A 20,294-nucleotide genomic window follows, 5' to 3' on the forward strand; every position below is an offset into this window, starting at 1 on the left:
GGTAACTTACACCGCACTCAGGAACCTGTCACTCTAATCCCACCATGAGAGCTGTGTGGTTTGTTATGTCGTGCGTGAGGTAAACGAGACCGAGACAATTACACCCTATGTTTAGTAATAATATGTTTACATTCCTATATTGTTTTATTTAATATCCACCGCATTTAACTGTACATGATAACTCAATGTGTGCACTGGAGTGTACGTTTTAATCTGTTCTGTTTTGATGCTTAGATACATTCCACTAACTAAGCAAATATATTGGCTGTGCTTTTTGTCGTGGTTTTGTTTTGTTTTCACAGAGACAAAACAGACATAAATCTTTATAAGTCAAGTTTTCTTTTTCTTTTACTTTGACCTAAAATAACTAAATGCTTTAATCAAATTATTATCAAATAACTACATTTTTGTACGCTAACTGTATTTTAATATTAAGGAATTACATGTTTTTTTTTATTGATTGTACACGTTATCAAAAATCTTCTGTTGGATTAATGAAGCAGTAAAACAGTTTAACAAAAAAGCTGCACTAATTGTCAATATTGAAGTGTTACCTCATTAAATGTTGTACAATTAAGGCAAAATTCCATAAACATTATACAAATTAAATTGTGTGTATTTCTCATTTTCTATAATTATATTTCTTATACCGACCACATTGATTTATCAAAATCAGCATTGGCCATGTAAATGTAGAAAACCCATATCCGCTGACAACTAGACCAGACCAACGCTCGAAAATACCATTGTGCAGTTGTCTGTGTTTTGTAAAGCAACGATAATTGCATTGCATTTCACAGTTATTGTGGCAGAAACCAGAAACCTCTTCAGTCATTCATTAATGAAAATGGCTCAAAATGAAAATGGAGAGGGTGAAGATGTGTGCTGAAAATGTTTACTGAAAGGATTAATAAATGGGTTTGGTGCACATTAAATGGCAGAGAAAACTCTGGTGATTTTTAAGAAATCAGATTCATAACAGTGTTGAATAAGCTCATTTCAAAAAGAGAGAAATAGATTGTGAAAAATATCGAGCTTTGGTGCGATTGCTTGACAACATCTTTTGTTTAATATTATTGGTTGAGCTGCTGACATGTGACCTGCGTTAGTATATATAATGTGTTAAGTTTACTTAAAGAAGTTCTCTCTCATGCTGTGTTCCCACCAAATGTGAAGCATTGGGTTCCTCGCTCTTTATTACGTGAAAAACACGCGAAGGAGGGTCCGAACGCGTCAAACAGTAGGTGGCCATTAGCTCTTTTTGCACATTTTCGCTGCACGATTCGCATCATTCACCTCGCTCGATACGAGTTCTGATCTATTTGCATCTTTGCATTGACTTTGTATGTAATATACTGGCGCAAATCACTTCACTCCCATTTGGTGTGAACGCAGTATTAGGGGCTGTATCCACCGAGGCAGTTTTACACGGTTGAAAACGCCAGGAGCTCGGCTGAAAACGCCCGCTGCGTTCTGCCCAAAGTTGAGCATTTTTCAGTTACTCTTGGTTTCTATAAACCTTGAATGTTATAACTTATTTTACAAAATGGCAAATGGAATTGAAATTGTTTAATGTTTTGGAAATTAATCTACAATTTCAACATTTTGTTTAAAGGATGATTTAATTGTAATCGTGTATCACATCACACCGTGAGCTGAATGTATTATGTTACTTCCCTAATATTAATGGTGCTTATATCCATCAGCAGAAACATAATAACTGCACTTAAAAAAATTACAAACTCGTCGGCGCAAAGTGGTCCAGTGGACTGTGCGCCGACATGTTGTGCGGCAGCCCTTCCGGCGACCCGAGTTCCCGGCTCGTGGTCCTTGCCCGGCTTCTGCTTCCCTCTATCTCATCAGATTTTTTCCTGTCTCACTCTCCACTGTCCTATCTATATAAGATGCAAAAGGCCAAAAAAAATTACAAACTCAAGATCATAATTTAACGTCATTGTTCTGTTTGAAAATACAAAATGATTGCAATGATTTTAATGCACTGTTACTCTACATTGTATTAGGCAGAGATCTTAGCGGTGGACTAGTTTCATGCCCTTTCAAGCCTTACATAAATACATAAATATGTAGCGAGATGCTTTTCAACTGTCTGTTGAGTCTGCTATCATCCTCGCTTTTCAAAACACTGTTATTCTCCAGCGCCTCTGAAGCCCATCATCATGCGCAGCCAGATCTCACATCGGCAACGCAAAGCAAGCTCACGTTCTGTGTAATGCGTCACTGTCAGGGTTCTGCTCACACAGAACGACTTCACCACAGGTTCCTAACCGGCAGAACATTTCGACTTCAAGAAATTCACCTTAACCAGTGTGAGATTTATAAGGGTTTTAAAAAAAAATGACAATGAGAGTGACAGAAATGTTATATTTCACAATACTGTATTCTTTATCTAGTTATGGATTTATTGTCTCTGAAGACTTTTTATTGACCTGTAGCTGTCAGAAATCTGGATAGAGAAATGTGATGATGAAAATTGATATGTGGATTCTGTTGAAAAATATGTCAAGGGCAGATATTATCTCCTGTTAAATTTACGTCTGACACTTATTCTTATGTCTGATTTCTGTTGTGTCTTTCATGTTTGAAAGCTTGATTGTTTGGCTAAAGTGAACTATCTTTAACTATAATCTCAGTTTTCTGTCTGGCGAGCAGAGTGTGCGCAGCTCTCACTTCCTGTCTGTCTGTAAAGCAGAGGGCGAGCTGGTCGGCATGCTGCGGTTTCAAGCTGTCAGTCTTCATCAATCTGCTCTACATCCTCATCATCATCACAGGCAGATGCAGCCGGCTGACGCTAGCTCTGCTGATGTCTCAGCACAGGTTTATTTATACACACAGACCATATTGACCCGGGGCTTATTTTTTGCCCTACTGGCTTTTCATGCTGAGCTGAGAGAGGCAGCGATCTTTCAGGGGTCCGGTATCAATGTTGCTCAGACGGCTGAAGTCAATCGACCCGATGGCTTGTATTGCCATCCATGCATTCTCCTTTTGCTTTATTTGGGATCGGGTCGAGTGAATATTTGTGATTTGGTGACTGCTAGATGAAATTTTTTGAAGATATTAACGCGGTAATGTATCAGCCACTGAAATGTCATGTGAAAGATTTCCTCATCAGATTTGTGGTTTACTTGTCAGATACCGTAAATCACTCTTTGTTTAAACATATCGACAGTTCAAGTGACGATAAATGAGGTGTACTTATTTTTTTAACTGCAAGCTGAAAAAAGGTACAGTTTTGTAACCATGAATTCATTTTCGACTGTAAATACCATTATTGATTATCATTTGCATCGAGCCTGAGAGAAGGTCGACTTTAATTTCTCTTGCTCTTAGATCACTCTCTCTAAAGCTTTATCCGTCGGTATTGATTTATTTCATTCCATTTATGTTCATTATGCTCTTTCCCCCGCATTCATTTTATTCATTGGTTCTCTGATATAAAACAATGTGTCTACCGGTAAATAATGTTTGCCGATGATGAGCGAATATCTGAATGAAGGATTGCAGTAGTGCATGAAAAGCGTTGCAATGATTTCATTACACGGCAAGTATCGTTGCGAATTCTGTCGTAGGGAAACGCTGAAGGAATCTCATTAATTCTTCCTGAACGGTTTAGCGAGTACAGTGCTGCATTTCAATAAAGGGCTTTGAGAAACCTGCTTCAAATCAGCGTTTTGGTGTTGAAAGAGCGAGACCTTGTGCGTACTGCTTGATGAATGGACCGGGGTCATCTAACATTGTGCGTAGAGGGTTTTATTTGATGAAAGAGTGCGTGCAATGCTTTTACATCTCTTTGCATCTTTCTGATATCCTCTGTCATTTATCTTTGAGTTGTTTTTTTCATATTTGTCAGTTTGCTGTTGGAGAGCGTTTCTAATGAGTTATTATGGTGCGTTATGGAGCTGTGTGTACGGATGTCTCCAGTCTTACATTTTTAATGCTGCTCTTGTTTCATGGACTATTAGAATGATGTTCGTTTAATGTTACTAGAAATGAGTTTCTAGTAAATGTTGTTCTCCCGATTTTTTCATATAAAAGCACACACATCCTTCATCAAAGGGATAGTTCACTTAAAAACGAAAATTCTGTCATCAGTTATTCACCCTCAAAAGTTTTATGTGGAACACAATAGAAGATATTTTGATAAATGTCTCAGCGGTTTTGTGTCCATACTATGGAAGTCAATGGGGTCCAATGTCGTTTGCTTACCAACTTTCTTCAAAATATCTTCTTTAATGTTCTGTAGAAGAAAGTCATAAAGGTTTGGAGTTACATGAGGGTGGGTGAATAATCAAACAATTGTTATTTTTGGTTGAACTATCCCTTTACACTTTTGAGTTAACAAAACGAGTGGGAAAACGATTTCAGGCTTATTAAGTGTTAAATTAGGTTAAATAATGTTAAATTAGTTTGTAAAGTAGTGTTAGATTACAATATGGTGGCACAATCCTGCGTGTCTTGTGCATTATTTCGACACGAAGCAACGGAAGTTATTGATTTGTTGCCATATTTAGAATTAGCCCTCGGTTGTGCTGCATCTGGTTTTAGTTTCACTAAATCAATTTGAAATGTTAATATTTGGATTAATCTAAGCATTATTTGGGTTATTTTTGTGATGGATATATGTGCTTTTGGAGTTTAACATTTTCTGGGATTATATACTGTATATGTTGGCCTATATAAAGTAACTTTGATTTAAAAAAAATAACTTTGTGTGTTTATATAGGAATATATAATATAGGAAGTTAGACACATCTGAGATGGCCTAAGGATAAGAAAATTATGAGAAGATTAATTTTTTTGAATAAGGTTGAATAACGATGCCGGCTCAACATAGTCATATCTGTTGGCCATCGGCGAGGGACGATGGCATCTTTTATCGGCCCAACCCTCTTTGTAAACTATCCCTTTAACGAGCCCTTTTATATAACGTACCCCAGCTTTCTGTTTCTATATGTCAATTTAGGAAAGAAAACTATATCAAGACTATTAAATGGTTGCATTTCCTCTTTTATTCTCTCATTTTTTCAACTTATTTTCTTTTACCCTACTAATGTGACGCCATGAGATTTGATTTCCTTTTCTGCTCTCTTTGTATGGTAATAAATTGCCCTGAATTTGACATTCTAAGAGCTGAGATTATAGTTATTCATATAATGTCATCATAATTATAGGGCTGACCACGACTTTATTCCAATTGTCAGACAAATAACAGAGCTGGATAGTGGCAGGCAGTTGATTATAGTTGTGTATGCCAGCAGGAGCAGAGCAAAAGAGGCTTGATAGCTCAAAGAGAAAGTCTAAAGCCCAGCCCCAGAGGTTACCGCATTAATTGTGGCCAATTTTGAAATCAGTGTCAGGTCATTGACTCTGCGTACCGCCTGAATACTGTGTGACATCTGTGTGTGTTCAATGGGATATTTAATGTTGAGAGGCAGGCGATCTATTACAGCACATGAAGCCAGGCGGTATGGTTTTAATATTATGTTTTAATTATTGACATATCACCCGCTGCCCTATTGTGAAGTATTAAGCATGTATTTTAACGGTTGTTTGCAAATTGTAGTAATAGATCTTGTCATGTGGGAGAATGTATGACAATGACGATTTTTTTGGAGCTGAGGTTTATTGGTTAGTCACATGCTCATGTGAGGAATGTGAGTATAAGCCCAACATTTGCAACCATGTTTGCAATGGTTTATTCTTGCATGTCTTTTATATTTTTTTCTGTCCTCATTAATAAAGATGTTAACCCTTCACGTTTTGTGTCACAGCTCTGTGGTCAAGGTTTCTGTTTGGCAAATACACTTAATTTTAAAGGTGCTCTTGTTAGTGTCTATTGTGGCTTTAAAACTGCTGCTATTTTAACAATGTGTTTGGTCGATTGCCAATATCTCTTTTTTTTTTTTTTTTTTTTTAAGAGCCACTTTTACCAGACTGTCACAAGCATAAGCCTAAGCCATGCAAAAACAGCAAATGTTGAATTACTGACAACTTCACATTTTGTGATATGTAGCTGCGCGAAAAAATTAAGAGACCCATAAAAATCGGATTTTCTGAAAGGTTTAGGTTTAGGTAAAAAACAATTATTCCGTGAACTACTAACAATATTTCTCCCAAATTTCAAATAAACATAATATTTCTATTTGCAGAAAATGAAAACTGGAGAAACAGAAAAGATGCTCAAGTTCATATTAATTTTTAAGCAATACAACAGTAGTATTTGTACATTTATTGAGGATAAGATCAGAAAGGTTTTTTATGTGATATCCTTTTTATCACAGTTTTCCTGTGTCTTGTTATGCTGTCAAGTCTTTCACATTGCTGTTGGATGATGTTCTGTCACTCCTAAGGTTTGATTTGGTTGCAATTCAACAGACACTGGACTTGACTCAAATGTCCACGATACATCTAGAAATGCTAATAAATGAAAATTTGTACAGGTCTCTAAATTTATGTCAACATTTAATGCATTACATAAGTAACATAAATATTGTTTTATCATTTTTGCATTTGTTTGCGATTTATTCATGTCTGACTTTATGTACCATAAAGTCTAATAATATGCACAGATAGATACAGGGCTATATATACATATATATTGTCCCGCATGCTACGGAAAAATCGGTCTGTGCAACGAATAAATGTAATAGTTTAGCACACATGCAGATTGGCAGGTGCATTATACAGAGCCGCTTGTTTGTGTGAAGTGCGTTTGTCGTTATGCTTGTTCGTGTGTAAGGTTAAATAATGGCACACCGTTTTTTTTATTTCGCTTTTGCAGTTAAAACTTGTTTTCCGGCTGAATCGAGTCCATTGATCTAGAACTCTATGATCTGTGGGATGTGGGAAAACATGCAAGGAATCACGAAAGCTGAATTCTACTATTTAAATATGTCAACTGTTTGTTCTGCGTGTCTTTGAGTGAATGACCTGCACACTTTAACATGTTACAAGCGTGACACTCGTTGATTTGTCTCTATCTTACCATACGAGGACATGAATAATAATGATAAAAAAATTAACTTGTAGTACATTTATAAACCAATTTTACAATTTTTTATGGACAAATATATTTACTTCTTTATAGTAAAGCATTGAAAATACAGAACTAAAAAACAAATTCGGTAAAAAAAAAATGATATGGCCCTAATTTAATTTAATGTCCTTTTTACCTTTTCCTGTCTATTTATGTTTTTTTAAAGATCATAACAGACGTATTCTTGTGCTACAACTATTTGGCAAGTGCTACAAAACTTTAAACTTCTGTAGCACTGGTGCTATGTACAAAAAAAGTTAACGTACATCCCTGGATAATTACCATAAGCACTCACGGACACCTCACAATTCATACATACTTAATATTCCTATTTCCAAAGGGGTTAGTGGAATCCTTGAGCTCTGGCGGTGCTTGTAGTTTCTTTTTGCATGTGGAGGAAGGACTTAAGATAAGACCCCCTTCTGCCCCCTTAATGTTTTTCAGTTATCTGTAATGACAGATGGAGATGGATAGGTGTTATGTGTTTGTGCTCAGATTAACATAATTATATTTTCTTTCTTCCTAAGCTTTTCAGATATATATAGATAGACGACCCTGAATCTCCAGCCCCAGCGGTAGCTTAATATCCTAAACTCTCACTTCTTTTAAAAGTGTGCGTAAGAATCTAAATGGAAGCTTTTTTTGAAATGGGAGTTTGCTCTTAAACTATAAGGGATAACACGTTATTGCTTGGTCATTAAAGCAGTCTCTGCAGGGAGAAATGTGTGTGTTACAGGAAGTGGGCGAAGTGCAAACACATTTGAGGTGATTATGGTGTGTGCACGCCTCGAGGGAACTCAGGATTACACAATACCCGGACTCAGAGCTGCTCACAGCGATGCTAGAACGGCCTACACTAGGGGCCTCTGGATTATTGAGGTCGCCCCGGTTTTTCAGCAGGATTACTGCATGAAATTCACTGCCAACATCCTTTCCGGGTTATATAATACAAGCACATGGTATTTGTTGTAATTGCACTATAAATGTGGTTATGGTGGCTTTCCTAAGACTTTCCTTCAGGTGCCTGCTTTACATTCACTCAATGTGCAGATGGAATCGGTATGGGTGAACACCTGTAAATGTAGAGTCTGAGAATTCATTTAATGCCGCATTATATCTGCGTAGGTCTAATCCGTTTATCTCGCCTCCCTGCCGCTTGTGTGAATTTCTTGTATGTTTTGGAAACGTTAGAAGGAAAACTGTGTCTCCGAGAAGCGTTTGACGGTCTGGATTCAACTAACACAACTGTCCACTTGTTTGCCAAGAATTCATTAGAGTCTAGAGGGCTTGTATGGCCATTAACATCGGCTTTATTCAATCATTTGGCACGGTTATGTTTTGTTAAGAGTTTGCTAAATCTGGTACGAGTGCCACTTCAACATCAACGTAATTGCAACAGATCTTCACCGTTAAACATTACATCAACAGAAGAGGATTGAAGGTTTACTGTCTGTTGTGAGCCAGTGTTATATTGTAAGGAGCTGAAAGTAATGATGCTTGTGCATTTGTGTGGTGACGTGACTAAACGGCACAGCAGTCTGTCAAAGCACTTGACCATGTGTGAAGCTTTATGCTTATGACTTTGTTTGACAACTTGGGATGCATAAATGCAGTCTCTAATATTTTGCTTTTATAGTTTATTTTTGTGGTTCAGCAAGTTATGATTCAAATTTTCTTGGATGCATACACCTCTTTGGAAAACATAAACAACGCTGGTTCAAAATAACTACTTCAGTAATAAATAATTTCAATTTTTTTTTTAACAGTTCACAAACGTTTGAACACAATACAAAACACAATACAACCAACAGAATATTTTCAACCAAATGTTTTTACCAATATCTTTAAGATTGTATTGTATATATAAGATAAAAAATTGACATTTAACATTTACATTTTGCAAAGTGATACATAGACCGTTTCATCGAGTGTAAATTCATCTGTTTAAAGGGGTCATTGGCTTGGCTAAAATGAATATTATTGTTTGTTTTAGATGTAATACAATGTCTATACACGATTTAAGGTTTAAAAGCGTGGTATTTTCCACATACTGTGCATGTTTGTATGCTCCTCTTTGCTCCGCCTCTCTGAAATGCGCTGATATTTTACAAAGCTCATCGTCTGAAAAGCGAGGTGTGCTATGATTGGCCAGGTCACTAGTGCGTATTGATTGGTCGAATACTGCACGGAAATGTAATGCATCTTACCATATTCAGAACATCAGGCTGCGCCGGTGACGGTACAATAAGATTTACAAGACCTCTCACCTTTCTTGCGTATACATTTGAGCGGTCTTAGTCAAATCATACCACAAAGTGACATACATGCGTGGGGGTGTGGTTACACGAGGCCTTTTAGGCAGGTCTGGGTTTGCATTTGCTTTTAGATATAATTCTTTTTTTTTTTTGGACATTTTTGCAATTTTATGTGTCTAATACATGCATGGGAACTTATAACTCACCAAAGACACAGAAAAACATGTATTTCCGCCATATGACACCATTTTTTTTATATATTTCTGTCATCCCTCAAAGCTGCAATCTAACATTTGCGTCTTTACTGCCATCTCTGTTTGAAACCTAAAAATGCAGGTCTTCACATTTGTACGTAAATGTTTTTACCTACAAAAAACGTACATTTTTTTAACATACATTTATGTTGTGTTCAGACCAAACGCGAATGAATCACGCTATTCGCGCGTAGTTGGATGCTTGAACATTTTGAGTTTACTCGCTTCATTCGCACGTCTAATTCACTTCATTGCAGATGCGAATTCGTGTCATGGGAGGGGTTTCTGCCAGGCGGCTCCAGTCTCGTATATTAATATTGCTCAAATTGTATAAAGATAGTTTTTGACAACTTGCCAGATTGTCCGACCTCCTCACTCACTTTCTTCTAAGCAATATCCTTTTTATTTCTGTTTCGATAAAAGATGTATGGTACAGCTCCAGGTATCCATATACAGCAAAGATTTCTGCCTCCGCTCACAACATCATAATCACCTGACTGCTAGAGCAAGCTCCTGATTGGTTAACGCGGCGCGAATTTTCGCCAAAGTTCAGCCTTTTCTAATTCGTGCAATTCGCGCCGCCTCATTCGCGCAATTCGCTCCGCAAGTAGGTCTATCGCGTCTTTGCATTGACTTAACATGTAAATCACTCGCGCTTGACGCGCCATTCACGTTTGTTCTAAACACAACATTAAACATAGGTTTATGTTTGAGTAGGTTGAAGTCAAATGACGTTACACTGACATTTCCTGCAAAATCAAAGTTAAAGATAATAAAATGCTTACTGTTGCAAATGGGGGTAAGGCGAAAGATTCAATTACTTTTTTACTTGCTCAAGAACAGATTTTTGTTCATTTAACAAAAAAGTTGCAGATTGCTCTTTAAACCGCTTCCGCTTCTTGAACTTATGTGATCTTCAGTTTAATTTTGTACATTTTTTGTGATGCGAGTTATCAGACGCTGGGATTTGGTAAAATTGTTTGCTGTAGTTACTTTCGTTTGTTTTGGTACATTTGTAATAGTATTATCTCTTATAATATCAGCTAACATGAAATGAAGCTGTGGATAACTTGTAGCCACAGTTTCAAAGTAGTTTCACCAACACTGTGACTGCTATGACTCCACATGTCACCTTATGTTTGAAATTTGCAGCTCTGTGGTAATCCTGTGAAGTCCTCACAGGGCTGGGTCAATGCGTTACGCGTCGCTCTTGGTGCTTTCCTAACCCCCCACTGAAGGCTTGTCAGATCGATGTTCTGAGGTGTTAAAATATTTTTTTCAATTTCTCCCTCATTTTTCCCCTTTAAGATACAGTTACAGGATTCCCTTGACATCTTTAATGTCATGTGTTGATTTTGCAGCGATAAGCGATGACCAGCCCTGCATGTTGTTGAGCTGTTAAATGATCTATGAAACGGCTGCTCTCGCTAAATCTGCCATTTATTGCTCTCTGATGTATTCAAAGTGTTTTTCATCCTCTCTGCGGTGCGAGTGTCCAACAGCCCTAGATGATTTATCCACCTGAAAGAATTAAAAAAGCTACATGGCGACAGTTAATTGTTCCGACGCTCTTCACGCCATCCGCTCCTGTTAACTTTATTCTCTGGCTATTCTTGGCCCTCAGCTTTATGGTGAATTGAGTTTGACAGCCGTCCACTCTCACTGAGAAGCATGATATCCAGTGTGTAGGCTGGTGACTTGCTGGCAAAGATGAACGTTTCATCACATGCTAATTGAAAAATAGATGTTGGAGATAACTGAGTGTTTGCTTACGCCAGTGTCTGGAACCCTCACCTGTTTCCTCTATTAGAAGCTGGGCACTGAATTACTCTGACTTTATTTTTCTAAAAGGTTGCTTTGTTGTCTTCCATTAGTCACGGCTGTGTAGTTGCTCCCTCTGACTCTATTACTGCTTGGCACAAAGAATAAACTTTGCTGTCCTACTTTGGTGTTGGTTTGATGTTTCTGTGAGATCTATTTAAAATTGTGGATACAGTAATCGCATACAATTAATCTAGCATCTAATGACTGTACATTTGTGCTCATTTTTATGTTTTAAATGTAATGGTTAATACTAGAAATGAGTGAAATCACACAGGAAAGTTTTACATCTAGATTTGTGCATTTATCGAACATGTTAAGTGAACTCATCAGTTTGTGTGTTGACTGGGTCCTCCCATCCACCAAAGAGTGTTTTTTACTTGTACAGAAATTTACTTCACTACATCATAAAGCATAATATACAATTGTTTACTGCACTTGATTTCCTAAATATATTTTGAATAATGTTGGTAACCGAACAACGGTGGTACCAATTGACTTGCATTGGTCTGTGTTTATACAATCAAAGTGAATGGGTTCAACCATTGTTCGATTACCAATATTCTTAAAAAGTCATACAGGTTTGAAAATGATAGTAAATGATAACAGAATTTTCATTTTTTGGCAAACTGTCCCTTTAAGTACAATAAAAATCGACTTTCTTTATTTTACTCAAGAAGGGCTGCAACAAACGATTATTTTGATAGTCGATTAATCTAATGATTATGAGACCGATTAATCGCCTGTCATTTCAATGACTAATCAGTACGTTTTTAATGATTATTCAGCTTTTGCAACTAGTTAAAACATTGAGTTATAGATAATTTACATAATGAATAAAATCAATTCAGCTTTTGAAATTTGTTTTAATGAACTTGAACCAACTGGTTACTCTCTTTAAGTTTGCTGATTCTGTCCAACTCGAATCACACAAATATTCTCTACAAACTTTTAAATAAAAATAAATAAATAAATCAGGTATATTACAGACCAATTTTTTTTTAAATGCAAACAAATCTCTTGACAGAAGCATTAAGCAGCTTTTCTATGACAACAGTTCAGTTTAACTCTTTCCCCGTCAGTCTTTTTAAAAAAAAGTTGCCACTGGCAGCCTACGGCAGAGGTTTTTAACCAAACTTTAATGGCTCACAGTACATTTTCTGTACAGAATATATGGACCAACAATATGACCAATGAAAGAACCGAGTCTCTGCTTTTAAATAAAGGAAACCGTACTCTTCAAACTTGATTTGTTCTTTTTTTATCACTCCTTAGATCTGGGTAGGTTTCTTAAAAAATTCATGACTTTGCTTAAAAGATAATTTTGAGATAATTCGTTTTTTTTGTCAAAGATTCCGCCCAGATTCCACTCAGAACAATCATTAAAAACCGATAAGAAATATACGTTCTAGGTTCTGGGATTCTTTACTTTTCCCAAAGGTGTGTAACAGCGGCACCTGCTGTACAACAGTACAAACACTGATTGCCGTAATATCTCGTTTAGCGGGGAACCGTTTTTTTTTTTTAAATGACGAGATAAATTATCAATGTCGGTGAAAGAGTTAATGAAAAAGAGAAAGTAAAAGAAGAAAATATTTTAAAAATAAAGTCAAGATATAATCACTTAACGTCCCTCGCTTATAATCATGTTCCTCTCATGTAATACCTAATAGTGTTATAATAATCAAAACAGGCTTGACTTTTAAGCTCGATCAAAGCTTTTTACTTTTACAAAAACAAATAATTTCATAACTGTAATTATGTGATTATTGTTGTTATAATCATTGCTATTATTATTGCATTCTCTCATAAAAAGATTTAGCGCTAAGTTTGTTAGTTAGCTCTAGATGGAGAACAGTCACCTCTCTCCTGCTCCAGCATGCAGGTTGACAATGTCGACTAATCGTTTCAGCTCTATACTCAAGTCATTTTTTGGTGTGAAATCCCCATCTCTGTTTGAAACACAATTTCAGGTATCTTTATGTCCTCGCTTCTTTACGGCTCGTATCAGATCTGACAATTTAATTTATGAATCTTTATAATCTCACCTTTGTGAATCAAATGAATGTAAGGAAATGGCTCTGAACGCCATTTGTATGTACTTAAAATATTACTAATTGCAGTTTTATTAAAAAAGAAAATACAAATAGAACAGCTTGTGAAGTATGTGGATTGACATGTTTTGTACAAGATTTGGTACCCTCACTAAAAGTGTTTTAAAAATATTTGTGTGTGTTGCATATGAAGCCTCTGCATACTGTTTAATAATGTTATACTGTAAGTGTGGGAAATACTATACCTCTTTTAACAACCTGTTTTGTTCTGAAACCAGAATCAACCAGAATGAACAACTTTTGAGATCCTGATAAGTTGTGTCCCTCGGGTGTGATTCCTGTGAAATAAAGTCATTCTGTTGCCGTTCAGCATTAAAAAATCATTGCGCAGTAGGGTTTACTTTAAATATTAACTTCATCTTGCAAAACATTGAGTGCTTGCTTTTTTAATATGTTTATGGTTTTATGGGTTCTTGAAGACTCTTGGGTATATTTGTTTGCAACACTAGACAAACAAGACTGTGTAGGAGCATGTTTTGTGTTATCTATGCTGTCAAAGATGAGCTGTCCTTGCCATATGTACAGCCTGGCATATTTACAGGTCTGTGTTTCCATCTACCTATGATTTGACCATAAACAAAACAACGGATTTTTGAGGTTATCAAAGTAGCCAAATTTGACTCGTTCACACTCACGTTGCCATGTTTGTGTCTTTTCAGTGCGGGACCCAAGGGTGACAACATCTATGAATGGAGATCTACTATCTTGGGGCCTCCAGGCTCAGTCTATGAAGGGGGCGTGTTCTTTCTGGACATCACCTTCTCTTCTGATTACCCCTTCAAGCCACCAAAGGTAAAAAACACCTCATCCGTCTTCATTTTTAGCTTTCTGTGTTTTTCATCTTTAATCAAACACAATCTTTCAGGTCACTCAAAATGTCCACACAAGTGTATCACAGCAGGGTTGAAACTAAAGTCAGTCAGAATGGAAACGCTGTGCGGAACAGGGTGAATAATTCAGAGATGAGCTGAGTGGGCTGCATCTGTGTTATTGCATCTGCTGCAGGACCTGAACGCCTATATGAGTCATTTGATGTTCATATCAGGAGTAGTTATATTCACTTTGTGTCTAACACATTTTTGAAATGCTTCTGAAATCTGCATATCAGAATGGTTCATTCCACATTATGAGTTATTTATAGTAGAGCTGCAAGAGAATTTGAAATATTAATAATCAAGTGTGCATATCGTAATGGATTACAATATTAAAATTCTTCAGCGTAGTCAAAGTTTTCGGACCATGCAGATGATAAAGAAAACAGAAGTGACGCTTTCTTCTGCTAGGTACATATGAGCAAACTAATATGGTTCCTATAGAACTTCCTGTGTCAGTTTTTAACACTGAAAACATTTGAACAGAACAATCCGAAATCTTTGAAGATTTGATTATATATGTACGATTTAAAAAATGAAACTGTAAGTGCTGCTGTACAAGTGTTTACATCTTGCGAAGTGGTCTGTAGAGTTTTTCAGGTGTGAAAATAGTTAAAAATTACCTTAAGAATTGCAGTATTGCATTGCATATCACATTATTTAGTAAATGATCAAATTTTCTTCAAAATTGCGCGGCACTAGAGGACACTTAAGCCACATGTTGTAATGTCACTGCATTAGATAAATACAAAATATAAAAGCAAGTGGTGAAATTGAAGTGTTGAAAACACATTATTTTAAACTTTCTCAGTACAATGTCATTTTGTAACTTTGTGTGACTTTTAGCCAACCAGTCTTGGTCGTAAAGTTGCAAAATTAACCATGGTTTTACTATAGTAAAAGGGTAGTAATCGTTAGGGGTGTGACGAAATCTCGTGGCACAATATCCTCACGAAATTGGCATGATGTAGTGCTGGGCTTAAAATTGCGACCATTTTAGTGCTCCATATATTTAACTTGTACGAAATATATTTGGGAGCGTGAGTGCACATGTTGTTGTGGTGCGACATGTTTTCGTTACTATACAGAACTCGTAATAAATGCACAAAGTATGTGCGTGCTGTGGGCTACAGTGACAGGCCCGGCCATTCATAAAGACACCGTGATTTATCATCCTGCAGCGCTACTTTCCCATCGTTTCTCTATGTAAACACGTGCTAGACGGAGAGTTCCAACATTCGCGCACGTCTTTTGCGTACGCAGCGCCTCGCGCATCTGCCAGCATACGCTGTGTTTTTTCAATTGTTTCCAACGGAAAATGGAAGCTATGGTTACTGTAGCCAAAACCATAGGTTAACTAGACAGTTCATTACAATGACATAGTAATTTTCATTGAAGTATGAAACTGTAAAGTAGGTGACATTTTGTTTAATAATGGTTTTTGTGTGTGATTTGCTATTGTTAATTTATGGCCGGCCAAGGTGATTTCTACAAAAGGTTATTGACCTTTAATTAAGACTTATTAAGTCTAACAAGGACACTTTTGTAATAAATAGTTCAGAACAGATTTTGACCTCTATTTGAAAAAACCTCAAGGGTAATGTGATGCTGAACAGGTTTTTTTATAAGCTGGGTGGCTAAACATACTCTCAGGTGTTCTTTCTCCAGATATTACCAACATGAAGCAATTAGTGAGATGGTGACAAGCAGCTGTGTGGATTAGAGAACCAGGTTTTACTGTGGCTCTGACTGTAAAGGTGAAAGAGTCAGACTCACGTCTCTCAGTAATTACCATCAGAATCTGTTTCCTCTGCCTCTAGTCTGGCCCTCATCTGTAAACAAGAAGTCTATATAAAGTTCACTAGCTGGAAAGGCTTTTTGTTCACATCAAGCCACTGTGAAGCTCTAATCCAGTAATTATAAACGGGATTCATCTTCTGCGCTGGATCCCAGGCAGAGTCGGCGGTCCAGTGCCCCCTCATTCTTTTGTCACAAGATGAAACGAGGGCCGACTTTGGGGCCGATGTTGCCTACGTTTGTTTGAGATGATGCTTTGTGGTGTTGCCCGCTCTCTTTCACTCGAGCTGTGAGGTTTGGTGTGTGTGTTAGGGACAGAGAGAGACAGAGGCGTCTCATCCTACAACTGTATCCAGAAATAAAGAGTATTGATTAAGTGATGCTGTAAGAAGCTCAAATGCACCGCTCTCATCACAGAACAGTTGGGTTTCATCACTCTGTGATGTCTTTTATTTTGGGTCTGGTCTCTTTCCATTTCTTTTTTTATTTTGTTCTTTCTTTATCATTTACCCTTCTCTTCTTTCTTTTCTATCGTTCTATATTTATTTAGTTGTCTTTTTTCTTTCATTTTAAATTGTTTATGTCTGTAAATCTTTCTGTCTGTTTTGGTTTTCTCATTGTATTTCAGCCATTCATTCACTCTGTTTTTCTTTCTTTTTATTCTTTCTGTTTCTATTGTCTTTCTTCCATTTTCATTCCAATTTTCTTTCATTGTCTTTGTTACTTTACGTTGTCTTATTTTAACTGTCTTTCTTTCATTATGTCTGTTTTTCTTTTCTCACGCTGTGTCAAACTTTCTTTCTTTCTTTCTCTCTCTGTTTGTCTTTCTTTTCATTACATTATTTATGTCTATATATCATCTTTCTTTCTTATTTTTTATTTATTTATTTATGTCTGTCTATCATCTTTCTTTCTTTTTCTTTCTTACTTTCTTTCTTTGTTTCCTTCATTATTTTTCTTTCTTTCCTAACTTCCGTCCTTCTTTTCGATTTTTAAACGCTTCTTGTGCAATCTTGTGGCTTTCGATTGTTTGGGACAGATTTTGTATTTGATCTCATCTACCGTATAACTTCTTAAAAACTGCTGTGTATAGGCAGCTTTGTAGTCTTAAAGCAGAACTTGTCTCTCTCTCTTTTATTTGTCCTGCTTTTTGTCTTCCCATTGGGACATGAATTTATATCTCTGTTGTTGTGTCTCTCAGTGTCGGTCACCAGGCCTCACGCAGACCACCCGTGGCATACTGCCTGTGTTGAGTCTAACTCTAAGACCACCGTGTTCATACAATAGCAGCATTGTACCAGGCAGGCGGGCAGGGTTATTTTGGTCATTTGGTTTATACTGTGTCATGTGACTGCCGTCTCACTAGCTGCTGCAGGGGCAGCGTGAGACAACAACGTCAACAAACACAAGAAGGGCAGTCTGTATATGCCAACGCTCATGATCCGTCACTGCCCTTTCTTGACCTTTACCCGGGAGACTCGTTCCTCCCACAATACCGTGGTCTTTTGCTGGCTCTTTAAGCCAAGGCCATAAGTCATCAATACCCCGGCTACAGACACACAGTTGGAAAGCGAGGTCGGGTTATGCTTTCGTAGCTCTCTCGTCTCATCGGATCGATAGCTTTCAGGATTCCTCTCTGTTAATAAGACTGAAAGCTGCTATCCAGCTCTCCAAAGCCCCCTATATAATGAAAGCCTGTTAAGACACATCCATAGCATTAAACTAAGGTTCTGCACAGGTGATCCAACATCATCGAGTTTTGCCAATCTCTTTGGTTATCTTCCGCACAGGTCACGTTCCGTACGAGGATCTATCACTGCAACATCAATAGTCAGGGTGTGATTTGTCTGGACATCCTGAAGGATAACTGGAGCCCGGCTCTGACCATCTCGAAGGTCCTGCTCTCCATCTGTTCCCTGTTGACGGACTGTAATCCGGTGAGTACTTCATAGGGAAGTTATGGATTGAATTGATGTTCTAGTAATGGCAAAATATGTTTTTCCAGGAACACGTCCCACTTCATCATAAATGATTTTAAATAATACAGACCGGATCTGGAAATGATTGATCACATTTCTTAATTTAGTTTAATTTTGAAAGTGCTAATTAAAATTGATAGCTTCATTTGTTCACGTTACAGATTCATTACATTCATCTTCATTTTTGTGCTTTTTACGGTCAAGGGTTTTTATCACAAGTCAAGTATAAATAGGCCTTTTTAGACAAAAGGTGTCCTCATGATGTTTGTTTCAAAAACATCTATGAGGTCCTGTCAGCCGCATCACCAAAACTGAATGTTAGCTCTTTTATTTTCTATGAAAGCTATCTCGTTTCTTTCTGCTTTCTCTGCCCTGTCCGATGTCTCTCTGAATACTGTTCTCTGTGACTCTTGGGTATAAAAACGTCTCACTTTCTTCTTTTTATTCATTTCTCTTCTCCGTATCTCAGCGGATCCTCTGGTGGGGAGCATAGCTACTCAGTACCTGACCAACAGAGCAGAACATGACAGGATAGCTCGACAGTGGACCAAGAGATACGCCACATAGACGGAGACCGGCGGCACCTCGAGCCACCCCACCTCCACCCCGGTTTCCCTTTGTGTCCCCCCTCCCCTCCTCCTCCACTCCTCCCTCACCGCGACCCCCCTCCCGCACCCCCATCACCCGCAGGAGTGTAAAGATCCAGGAGAGGCAACTTTACAACGTGCAACAAATCTTTATAGCCTTTACAATACGGACTTCTGTGTATATGTCATACTGATTCTACCCCGTGTTTTTACCCAATACGGACTGGGAGCGCAGACAGAACCGAGCGCGGTAAAGGCTGCCGGAGTAGAATTTTGTAGCTGTAGATTTAGTTCTGTTTAAAAAGCCTTCTTGCAAGTCTTGCTTCTTTGGGATATAAAAATGTATTTTGTGATGTAATAAGGAAAATGTTCCTAAAGTCAACCAAATATTATGGTGCATTTTAGCCTAATTCATTATCTGTATGAAGTCGACGAAAAAAAAGCGAAAAAAAGACTAAAAAAAAGAAAAAAGAGCTGTAGATTATTAGAAATGATGTCATTTATATGAGACCCACACTCATTTCCAGTTCTGTGGTACATGCTGTTGTGAATCTGTTATACCTTTGTCAGTTTGTATTGAAGAGATCTCATTGAACGTTTTGTAGCTCAGCTGAAATGAGCCATCACTGTAACATCCCCTCAAACACAATAAAAAAAAAACTGTTCCCCGGGGTAAGGTGTGTGTGTGCTGTTTTCAACAAGGGGGTCTGTAAGATGTGAAGAGGTCTGTAAACATTTACCCTTGTGGTGTTTTTTTCGTTGGGCCCAACACATTATTCATTTTTTCCAATACAGACATAACAATTTATGTAAAATTATACCTTACAGATGTTTGATTTTTTTCTAATTTACAAGCATCATAAATATTACATATAGCATCACATTTAACTAATATTCATCTCCATTAAACCACATTTATAAAAACATAAATGCTTTTTGTAACAAACCAGCTTTTTGTTACTTAAACCAGCAATCTAACATCTTTATAATAATCCGAATTGTTATAATAATCTTTTATGTTTATTTTAAATAATTAAAATGAAAAAAAATAGTTTTGTAAGTAAATCTGGAAAAAGGTTCCTCAGATACGAACACCACACAGGGTTTAAAGTCAGCATGAAACCGAAAATGTGATAGTGTGTGGCCCACATGAGAGTGAAACAAAAACCAACATAAAAAGACAAAAATGTCTTTTGATCCATGGAAGCCTAAACTTTAAACAGTCAATATGGTTAACATAGATTTTTAGCCATTTAAATGGCTTTATAGGCATATTATAATTTGTCAGATACCTATATTCATATTAGGTCTAAATAGAGGAATAGTTGGCTCTTTGGTGGATATCCCCAAATGTTTGTGTCACTGGCACTTTTAGGCCCCGTTTTACAGACACAGTTTAGCCAGGACTACGTCTAAGTTGACTTAAGATATTTATATCTTTTTTATAAAATTCATGACTGGTGTGCAACTCGAGACAAAACAATTGCACTGATATATTTGAAGATATTTCTGGGCAAGTTTTAGTCCGTTAAAAGAGGTCACACATTAATTTTAGTCT

The 20,294-nt window shown here is 37.1% G+C and overlaps 1 protein-coding gene across 1 annotated transcript in view; it reads left to right on the forward strand.

The window, feature by feature from the left end:
- The window catches only part of ube2e3 (ubiquitin-conjugating enzyme E2E 3 (UBC4/5 homolog, yeast)), a 36,155-nt gene extending 16,747 nt beyond the window's left edge, over nucleotides 1-19,408 (forward strand). The window contains exons 4-5 of the mRNA XM_056755238.1: nucleotides 14,161-14,293; nucleotides 17,961-19,408. Coding sequence (XP_056611216.1) covers nucleotides 14,161-14,293; nucleotides 17,961-18,122 — 295 coding nt within the window. The 3' untranslated portion in view covers nucleotides 18,123-19,408. The remainder of the gene's footprint in view (nucleotides 1-14,160; nucleotides 14,294-17,960) is intronic.
- Nucleotides 19,409-20,294: the final 886 nt, after the last annotated feature.

Source organism: Triplophysa dalaica, chromosome 8 (genome assembly GCF_015846415.1).
Source record: "Triplophysa dalaica isolate WHDGS20190420 chromosome 8, ASM1584641v1, whole genome shotgun sequence".
Lineage (NCBI taxonomy): Eukaryota > Metazoa > Chordata > Actinopteri > Cypriniformes > Nemacheilidae > Triplophysa > Triplophysa dalaica.